Source organism: Rhincodon typus, chromosome 41 (genome assembly GCF_021869965.1).
Source record: "Rhincodon typus isolate 14 chromosome 41, sRhiTyp1.1, whole genome shotgun sequence".
Lineage (NCBI taxonomy): Eukaryota > Metazoa > Chordata > Chondrichthyes > Orectolobiformes > Rhincodontidae > Rhincodon > Rhincodon typus.
The window spans coordinates 1,960,604-1,971,016 of NC_063372.1; the positions used below are offsets into that span (position 1 = coordinate 1,960,604).

A 10,413-nucleotide genomic window follows, 5' to 3' on the forward strand; every position below is an offset into this window, starting at 1 on the left:
ATGCTTCCTGCCTTGACTACATTTCAACTTGTGAAAGATTCGAGTCTGAAAGCAGACAGTTCCCACACCATGTCCTGTCAGTAATATATTTCTTTTCTGCATAACCGGTGTCTGTAGGCCTTTGTGGTCACTGCATAGAGGCACGACCACAGGACTATTTATACAGCAGCTCTGTCAGTCGGTAAAAACCTATTTAAAGACACAGTGACCTGGTCAATTTGGTTGCCACACTTTTTTAACCCCTTCTCTCCTGCAATACTCAAGCCCTTACCATGGCTGTACCTGCTGCTCTGTGTCATGGATGTTAATCAATGGAGGGGACCGGTTAGCTCGGATGGCAGGTTTGCAATGCAGCGTGATGCCAACAGCATGGGTTCAATTCCTACTGAGGTTACCATGAATGACTCTCCTTCTCAACCTCTCCCCTCACCTGAGGCATGGTGACCCTCAGGTTAAACCACCACCAGCCATCTCTCTCTCTCTCTCTCTAATGAGAGAGCAGTCCTATGGTCTGGTAAGACTTTGCTTTTATTCATAGAGTCATAGAGTTATACAGCATGGAAACAGACCCTTTGGTCCATGCTGACCAAATATACTAAATTCACATAATCCCATTTGCCAGCATTTGGCCCATATCCCTCTAAACCCTTCCTATTTATATACCCATCCAGGTGCCTTTTAAATGTTGTCATTGTACCAGCCTCCACCACTTCCTCTGGCAGCTCATTCCATACACGCACCATCCTCTGTGTGAAAAAGTTACTCCTCAGGTCCCTTTCCCTTCTCACCTTAAATCTATTCCCCTACCCTAGGGAAAAGACCTTAGGTATTCAATCCATGATCTTTGTGGAATCCCACCTGATCCCACTGTTTGAGCCAAAACAACTCATTTGATCCAAAAAAATAGATCAAGGCTGTGGGAGCTGCAAGCTAAGTATACCCAGGTTTCTCACTGTCTCTTGCTCTCTCTTTGAGACTGTATTTGGGATACAACTGGATATAGAGAAGTTCCTCCCCATGGGACTGGTATCCATTGGGTCGGCAGGCTTGGAATGGCTGCAACTGGGCTCAGAGCAGATGAAAGTTGGGAAATCACCGTGTAAGAGTTGAAAAAGCTGCTCTTGAAAAGCCATGCCATGAGGATTATCTGCACAAATTTATACCAGCACAGGTTTGAAGGTTGGTTAATATTTTGGATGTATCATTGCTTGTGATAGCATGGGAACGTCCATTAAACTGAAACAGCCTGTAATATACTGAACTTGCTGTCAAGTCTCTCAACGTACAATGTGTTGCCGAAGGCCGGAACACAGACTGGTGGCTCGGTTAGGAAGATAATTTCATGGCAAACCATTTTGGGAGCCATTTGGGCTTTTCTGAAACTGCCGCTCTGTCACCACCATCTCAGTCGGACCAATAGCCATCCTGATGAAAAGACATAAGTCCAACTCTTGGGTGTGGCACTGTCACTCAACTCAAAACCCAGAGGCTGCAGTTAAGGCTTTTGTGGGGAATATGGCTTCAAATCCTACCACAGCGGCTGCTGGAATTTAAATTGGATGAATAGATCTGGAATGTAAAGCTGGTCTCACTAATGATGATTGTGTTACTGTTGGAAAAGCCCCACCTGATTCACTGTATGGAGAAGGAAATCTGCCGTCCTTACCTGGTCTGGTCTGCACATGACTTTGGCTGTCGGGGAGTGTGGGGGGTGAGGGGTTGCGGTCAGACGGGGACATGGAATTCAACCCGCAAACAGATCAGAGTGACGGGATAGACTCAAGGGGTTGAATGGCTTGCTTCTGCTCTGTTTGAGACAGAGAGTGAGAAAAGATTCAATTTGGGCAAAGGTGGAACTGAGACTCTGGAGTGACGTCAGTCATAGCCTGTGTGACAAATCACCTTACAATGCCCTGGAGCTGTGAAGAAAATGGTGGCCAGGCTCAAAGAACCAAAAACTCCACGCAACAGCCAAAACAAAAACAAAACACAAAGAGTTTCGCCAGCAGCGACTGAGGACAGGTTTGCTTTTATAGATGAGTGCCCTAGTGCATGGATGGCAATGCCCGCAGCTTGAGGAATGCCTCGCCAGGCAAGGTACCAAGATAGCTTCTGGCACCAGAGGAAGTGCCCCCCCCCCCCCCCCCCCCCCCCCCCCCCCCCCCCCCCCCCGCCCCCCCCCGGGCGCGGGCGCGCGGTGAGATAGTATCACAGCATGACATGGCACAGCAAGAGGCCATTCAGCCCACAAGACCCATGCTCTCTCTTCGGTGGAGCTGTCCAATTAGTCCCACCCTTCCCTGTTTGTGGAAAATGGGAGCAGGAGTAGGCCAGTCAGCCCTTTGAGTCTGTTCTTTCCCTGTAGCTCTGAAAGTTTTCTCCCTTGCAGTTAAGGGGGTGGCAGGAGAGTAACAATTGGAAGACAATTGTTAAAGGACTGTCTTATATATGAACACAAGTGAAGGGAACTGTTCTCTCCCCTACCCACTCAACACTGGTTCATTTGAAAGGTCAAAAATAGTTATACTTAAATCTTACAAACCCCTCCCCTCCCCAAACTCAGCGCACAAACTGCAAAGCTTGCTTTTTGAAGGTGTTGATACTGTCCAACTGGCTCCTCAGGCAGTTGTGTGCCACCTATCTGCTGTTCACTATGCAAAGACTTGAAGTCAAAGCACTTTGGTACCCTCGCCTCTTGGTAATCCTCCTGGTGGTGGCTGTTCCATGTGATTTTAGTGGCAGAATCAGGGAATCACAATAAATAAAGATGCCGCCCCTCGGCCTACAATTGGCTTTCTTCCTCTTCCACAGAACGGTTGAGTCCAGGGATATACTTCAGCAGCCTCTTCCTCAAGCTTTTCCTCCTGGACTTCCTCGGCAGCGTTCCAAAGGCGCTCTGGTTGTTGACTTTATCCCAAGTGGAAGAGGAGACTCCATTATGGCCAGCCTTGGCGCTTACACTCCTTGTCAGCAGCTTCTTGGCAAGTACCACCTCGCTGCCATGGCTGTCGTCGCTGCCCATGTCCAACGGGTCAAAGATACAAGTCTGATAAATGGGCTCGTCATCGCCCTCCATGGCACTGCTGCGGGTACTGCCACCGGAGCCGGGCTGCCTCTGGGCGGAAGGGCTGAGGTAATGTGTTTGGCCACAAAGGCTGGCTGTCACCGATTCGAAAGCGTCATAAACACTTGGATCTTTTGACACAATGCCTGGAGAGAGGGCAGAAACACCAGGCGGTGAGGTCGACAGACAAAGAGGGTTTGCCACTTTTATGCTGGTACTTGGGGCTCCAGGAGACTGGCACCCTTCCGCTCACGCAGCCAAGTCCAGCTCCATTATCCTCGTGACAGACTTGCAGAACCAGTCTCTTCACTGGGTCTACATATCTGCCATTGAATCAAGGGAACCAGCATTGGCAGAGTGCGCGTAGAGTGCCAGCTTACAAGACAAAGCCCTTCGCTACAATGGGCATCTTAAAGGAGTGGATTCAGACACATGGTGGTCCTCAAATAGGTGCCAAGGACACCATGCCAGGCCAGACTTAGACCACTGGGCACAAGTCTGCAGGCAATGAAGCCCTTTGGTACTACCTATGTAAGTGCCTGTTCTTTGCCTATGAGCCAAAACAATGAGAATCAGCAAATTACATGGGACTTAGAGCTATTCCAAAGACTCAACGTCAAAACCAGATGCCAGGTGTGTGACCAGCCAGACAGGAAGTGAGATAATCCCGCTGTTTTATAAGACATTGGCTGCAATGAGACCTTAGGCTGTTACATGCCACTCCAATCACCAGAAGAGAAAAACGAGATTGTAAAGAATGGAGAAGACAGTGAGCAGAAAGATTGAAGAGTTGGGAGGATTGGATTGAGGAGCGGAGATTGAAGGGAGGGTCAAGAGGTGACGGAATAGTGATGAGGATTCTATTGATCAGTACTTGAGCCCAAACTTTCTCCCAACTGTGACCCAGCTTTCCAGGCTTGAAAATGGTTGCAATCCTTCAGCGAGATTGCAGTGGGTGCAGGGGGAGATAAAAAGGCCTGGGAGAGCAGGGAGAGTGGAACTGGGAGAGCAGTAGTAAATGATGGTGGAGCTCCTAGGCGGCCGTTTCTGCCTCAGACTTCATATCCATGCAATTTCGGCATGCGACCCCATTTGGGGTGCTGACCCGTACTTTTGGATACCCTGCTACAGGCATGAGATAATGTGTAATGTAATAAGCTGTTTCACCTTGTCCAGAACTGTCCAACCAGGGGACATGGCGTTTGTTTGATGGATTGGGGGTGGGGATGTGCTAAATTCCAAGCTAATCTGCAGAAAGAGTATCTCAAATTGTCAGTTGATAGAACCGACTCATTTGGGAGCTGGTGGAAAGAGTGGGATTGATTCACTCAAAGGTGAATTTTTTTCAGGGTGCAATTTGACAACTGTTATCAATTGTTGGAAAAACCCATCAGTTTCACTATTGTCCTTCAGGGAAGGAAATCTGCCATCATTGCCTGGTCCGGCCTACATGTGACTCCAGACCCACAGCCAATGTGGTTGACTCTTAAACACCCTCTGAAATGGGCAAGCCACTCAATTCAAGGGGCATTCACAGATAAGCACCAAATGTTGGCCTTGCCCAGTGATGCCCATGTCCCATGAAAGGCTGGAGAGGAACAGGCCATTTTGTCCCATTATTTCCAAAGTCTTCCATCTCCTTATGTCATGTCTCAGTCTATTGTGGATTAGCTGATGGCAGTTCATTGCAATCATTAATCAACCACCTCCATTTATGGTTGAGCCATGAGACCATCAAGATGGTAGGTGAACCAGTTCCGTTCTGGTCTTCCTTTGTCCTATGATCTGAGGATGTCACAGTAAAGTCTGATCATGCCAACCCACTCACACTTTCCAACATGGCAGCCCATCCCCACCATTTTCCCGAGGTTTGGGGGTGGGGTGGGGTTTTGTAGTTCCATTCCCATTTCCAACCTCAAATCGAACAGCACAGACGAGGGCTGAAAGCCAGAATGGTCTCAACTGAACAACTTGGTTTGCAAAATCTGGGCACTGCTTGGCGTACTGCACCATCTGGCAGGTTAACTCCCTCATATCAATGAGCTGGTGAGGAGCTGGGTTCAACTCAAGAAAACAGCCGCTTGCCCAATCCCTGGTTGGGGCAACAGGATAACTGAGAGCTAATCATTGCAGGGCACTAGAATGGCAAATACAGATGGCTTTAATTCAAATGGTTGGAACTATCCTCAGGAGGCTTTCGATAAAGTTAAGAGCTTAGCATGTAATTAAAGCACATGCGATTGGCGGTAGTGTACTGACATAGATAGAGAACTGGTTGGCAGATACGAAATACAGAGTACGAACTAACAGGCGTTTTTCCAAGTGGCAGGCACTGACTAGTGGGGTATCACAGGGATTAGTGCTTGGATCCCAGTTATTCACAATATATATTAATGGATTCGGTGAGGGAACTGAACGTAATATCTCCAAATTTGCAGATGACACGAAGCTGGGTGGGAGGGTGAGCTGTGAGGAGAATGAAGAGATGTTGCAGTGTGATTGGGACACATTGAGTGAGTGGGTAAATACATGGCTGGTGCAGGATAATGTGGGTAAATGTGAGGTTATCCATGTTGGGAGCAAAAACAGATCAAGATTATGTTCTGAACGGTGATAGATTGGGAAAGGGGGAGGTGCAATGAGACCTGGGTGTCCTTCTACACCAGTCACTGAAAGTAAGCCTGCAGGGGCAGCAGGAGGTGAAGAAGGTAAATGGGATGTTGGCCTTCATAGTGAGAGGATTCAAGTACAGGGGCAGGGAAGGCTTGCTGCAATTGTACAGGACCTGAGGGATATCACACCTGGAGTATTGTGCACAGTTTTGGTCTCCTTATCTGAGGAAGGATGTTCTGGTGATGGAGGGAGTACAGTGAAGGTTTACCAGGACTGACGTATGAAGAGAGACTGATTCAGTTCGGACTATATTCACTGGTGTTTAGAAAAATGAGGGGGAATCTCATAGAAACCTATAAAATTCTAACAGGACTAGACAGGATAAACACGGGAAGGATGTCCCTGATGACTGGGGAGTCCAGATACAGGGTAGGCCTTTTAGGAGTGAGATGAGGAGAAATGTCTTCACCCAGAGAGTGGGGATCCTATGGAATTGTCTGGCACAGAAAGCGGTGGAGGCCAAAGCATTGAATGTTTTCAAGAAGTTAGATATGGTTCTTAGGGATAAAGGGATCAAAGGGTATGGGGAGAAAGTGGGAACAGGGTATTGAGTTCGATGATCAGGCATGAATGATACAGCAGGCTCGAAGGGCCGAACAGCCTACACCTGTTCCTATTCTCTATGATTCTGTGCTGGTGTTGTGCACAGGCAGTATCCAGTCAGTGGTGCGCACAAAATAGAATGATTAGCAGAGGGCAGGGGACAAATGGCTGAAAATGCACATGAAAATGCAGCAAGTGAAAGAAGAAAAAGTTGCTGGAATTCTGAAGGAGACTGCTTGAGGGGGGAGGGGAGGGCATTGGTACCAGTTTATGTTCAAGTATTCAGCGAGCCATGTGCAATGCTGTGCCACCGCTTGTGCTGTCACCTTGTATTGTAGCCTGGCACCTACATTCAGCAAATGCCGTAGACCGTTTGCCATTGCCACGGGCATTGACGACAAAGGCATGTTAAGCGCGCCAACTTTTGCGGGCCATTTTCGCGCCTTGTTCCGATGCCAATGCGGCGTTCAGCTCTCCAACATTGCAGGGTAAGTGGAGCAGACTGCTGCATGATTATGGGGGCATTTAGACAGAGCAGGGGAGTGCAAAGAAGATGCCAGCTGCCATGCTTTTCTTATTAAAAAAGGCTTCTCAGTTGTAACAGCCACTGTGCATCATGCTTGGGCCAATCGCATTGACACCAATGTGCCTGCTACAGGCAGTGGGCATTGTACCTGAGCCCTGCCAAACTGCCCACCAAAAAGGACTGTATGCAATGACCTTATCATCTGCGTGACAGTCCATTAAAATGTTCAAGCTGTGCAAAATCCTTTTAAAACTGTCCCCATCTCTCCAGCTAAAAGATTGCATGAAGATCCAAGGGGGCAAACTGGGGCAAATCCTAGGTTTGGACTTAGTCACAAGTGGCCCCAATGCCAAGACGAGGAACCTGTCAAAAGCTTAATGCTGTTTATTTTACGGTCAGTGTTTATTTGGTGGTGACTGTAACCCAGGACATAACACTCCACCAAGAAACCAAGTTCCCCAGTTCTATAAAACCTGAACTCCACACCTAAAGTAGCTTCGTCAGTCAACAGAAGACCACACACCTCCCTGTTCCTGGACGCTCCCCCTCCCCACCATGAAGAAGAAAGTGAGGAGGTCACTTACCGTGCACCAGTCTCTGTTCCTGAACCATGAGGGACCTGTACTCTTCCCATTTCTCCTGCAGTGTTTGCTGCAAAACACAAACAGCAGTAAGCCTGTGAGAAATCATGGACCCAGTCTGAAAAGATGCCAGAATCGGAGGTGCCGGAGCCCTGAGGAGATAATGGTGGGGGTAGGGGGCGAGTGGGGAGGGATGGTTCAGGAGCAAGTCCCCCCAACAAAACCTGAAACAACAATTTCCATTCCAATAGCGCCTTCCACCAACCTCAGGGCATCCCAAAGCACTTTACAGTCAGTGAAATGCCATTGAAAGGTGTTCACTGTTATAATACCGGCAACACAGCAACCAATTACCGCAAATAGCAAGCCCCCATAAACAGCAATGAGGTAACAACCAGAAAATGTGTTTTGTGATCTGTACAAGAAAACAAAAGAAAGAACTGCAGAAGCTGGAAGTCAGAAACAAAAACAGAAATTGCTGGAGAGATTCAGCAGGTCTGGTAGCATCTATGGAGAGAGAAAGCAGAGTGAACGCTTTGGGTTCAGTGACCCTTCTTCAGAACCTGTTCCCGAAATGGACCTGAAATGTTAATTCTGCTTTCTCTCCATAGATGCTGCCAGATCTGCTGAGATTTTTTTTCCAGTAATTTCCATTTTTGGTCTTAACTTTTCTGTTTTGTTGGCTGAGGGACAAATATTGGCCAGGACGCCAGGGGGAAAGTCCCTTGCTCTTCTCCAAATTGTGTTAATGGGATCCTTTTATATCTATCATAAAAAGCATGATGTGATCTCAGTTGAACATGGTATCCGAAAGATAGCACCAACAACAGTGCTGGCCTCCTTCAGCACTGCACTGGAGTGTCAGCCTGGAAAATTGTTCTCTGGTTTCTGGTCTAAAACTGTCTGGTACCTCAAACCCTCAGCCCACTTGATCAAAGAATGAGGAAGCCCAAAATGCAGTTATACAAAACTCTGGTTAGACCCCACTTGGAGTACTGTGAGCATCGCACCTTAGGAAGGATGGTTTGGCTTGGAGGAAGTACAGCATCGGTTTACAAGAATGATACCTGGATTTCAGGGGTTAAGTTATGGGGAGAGATTATACAAATGAGGCCTGTTTTCTCTAGAATTTAGAAGGATAAAGGGTGATCTGATAGAAGTCTTCAAGATAGTGACAGGAAAGATGAAGATAAACTATTTCCATTGGTTGGGGACTCTAGAACCAGGGGCGTAGTCTGAGTTTGTGAATTTTGCCCTTTCACTAGATGCCCCAGCCAATCATTAAGTAAATGCTCTGAGGCCCAAAACACAGCAAGATGCCACTTACCTTCAGATATTGCAGTCTGGTTTCCAACTCAGCCCGCCTGATAGAGGTTCCATACACCGTCTCCAGCCTGTCAGTGTGGGAATGTATCAGTTAATTGACTTTTCAAAATGCATTTTCTCTCTTCGCCTCTACTTATTCTTTGGCAGCTTTTCCACTGACTCTATCTCAACACTGGCATTAACCCACCGTCTTCCTCTACATAATGCATTGCTTCCCAGTTCACTGCCAACTCTGTGCCACGACCAGCCATTGAATTGCAAACAACATGGTGAGATATCTCCCTCTGTCCATTCGTCACCAAGGGGACTCTCTCCCAGCTGACATGGCCTCCAGTGATCCCACGTCGACAGGAAATTTGCCATGTGGCTCACACCAGTGGAGCCATGAGGCATTTTGTTACATAAGGTGGTACCGAGGTACAGAGACCAGGTTCTTAGTCTGTGTCAACTGATCCTGGCTGGAGTGGTGAGAAAGGTTTGAATGTCTGAAATTATATACAGGAAAGACCAAAGAGCCAGGATCCAGTACTTCTTTTTTAATAATCTGTTCATGAGATGAGGGTATTGCTGGCTGGACCAACATTTATTGCCCATCCCTAATTGCTCAGAGGGCAGTTAAGAACCAACCACATTGCAGCGGGTCTGGAGTCACATGTAGACCAGACTGGGTAAGGATGGCAGAAGCAACACAGCGGGGAGTTGGAGGAATACAGCAGGCCAGACAGCATCAGAGGAGCAGGAAAGTTGACGTTTTGGGTTTCTTCTGAAGAAGGGTCCCCGACCCAAAACATCAACTTTCCTACTCCTCTGATGCTGCCTGGCCCGCTGTGTTCCTCCAGCTCCACACTGTGTTATCTCTGACTCCAGCAGTTCTTGCTGTCTCTGGGTAAGGATGGCAGTTTCACCAGAGAACCAGATGAGTTCTTCCCACCATCCACAATGGTTTCATGGTCATCATTAGACTCTTAATTCCAGACACTTATTGAATTTAAATTCTACCATCTGCCATGGTGGGATTCAAACCTGGGTCCCCAGATCATTACCTGGTTCTCTGGATGAGCAGTCCAGCGATAATACCATGAGGCCATCATGTCCCCTTGATTGATCGTGATCTGGTGACATCTCCCGCCCCCTGTTGGAAAATGCATACGTACCAAAATTTGATGAGGAACACAAAATAATGAGGCAGTGGCCCAGTGGTAATGTTCCTGAACTAATAATCCAGAACGCCAGGCTGATGTTGTGGGGATATGGGTTCTGTTCCCACCATGGCAAATGAATTCAACTTTTATTCAAAAAACTGGAAGGGAAAAAGGAGTCAAATGATAACCATGTAACCGTTGCTGACTGTCAGACCATCTGGTTCACTAATGTCCTTTAGGGAAGGAAACTGCTATCCTTACCTGGTCTGGCCTACATGTGACTCCAGACCCACAGCAACGTGATTGACTCTTAACTGCCCTCTGGGCAATTAGGGATGGGCAATAAATGCTCAAACCAGCCAGTGACACACACGTCCCGTGAATGAATTACAAAGAAGCTTGTGTTTAGGCCCGTGTATGATAACGATTCCTTGAGGGTTGTCACGGAAACCAACCTTAGCAAGAATGAGTACATTCAACAAAAGATGGAAGAGAAGAATACCATTTTACAACACAAAACGTCATTTCAATATTGATGAGGAAAAACAGTGTGACTCA

General features: G+C 47.5%; 1 protein-coding gene across 1 annotated transcript in view; it reads right to left on the reverse strand.

Annotated features, from left to right (window-relative positions):
• Positions 1-2,221: 2,221 nt before the first annotated feature.
• tamalin (trafficking regulator and scaffold protein tamalin) overlaps positions 2,222-10,413 on the reverse strand; it is a 15,419-nt gene continuing 7,227 nt past the window's right edge. The window contains exons 5-7 of the mRNA XM_048618831.1: positions 8,715-8,781; positions 7,391-7,457; positions 2,222-3,210 (exon numbers count right to left, since the gene is read on the reverse strand). Of these exons, the coding sequence (XP_048474788.1) occupies positions 2,783-3,210; positions 7,391-7,457; positions 8,715-8,781 (562 nt within the window). The 3' untranslated portion in view covers positions 2,222-2,782. The remainder of the gene's footprint in view (positions 3,211-7,390; positions 7,458-8,714; positions 8,782-10,413) is intronic.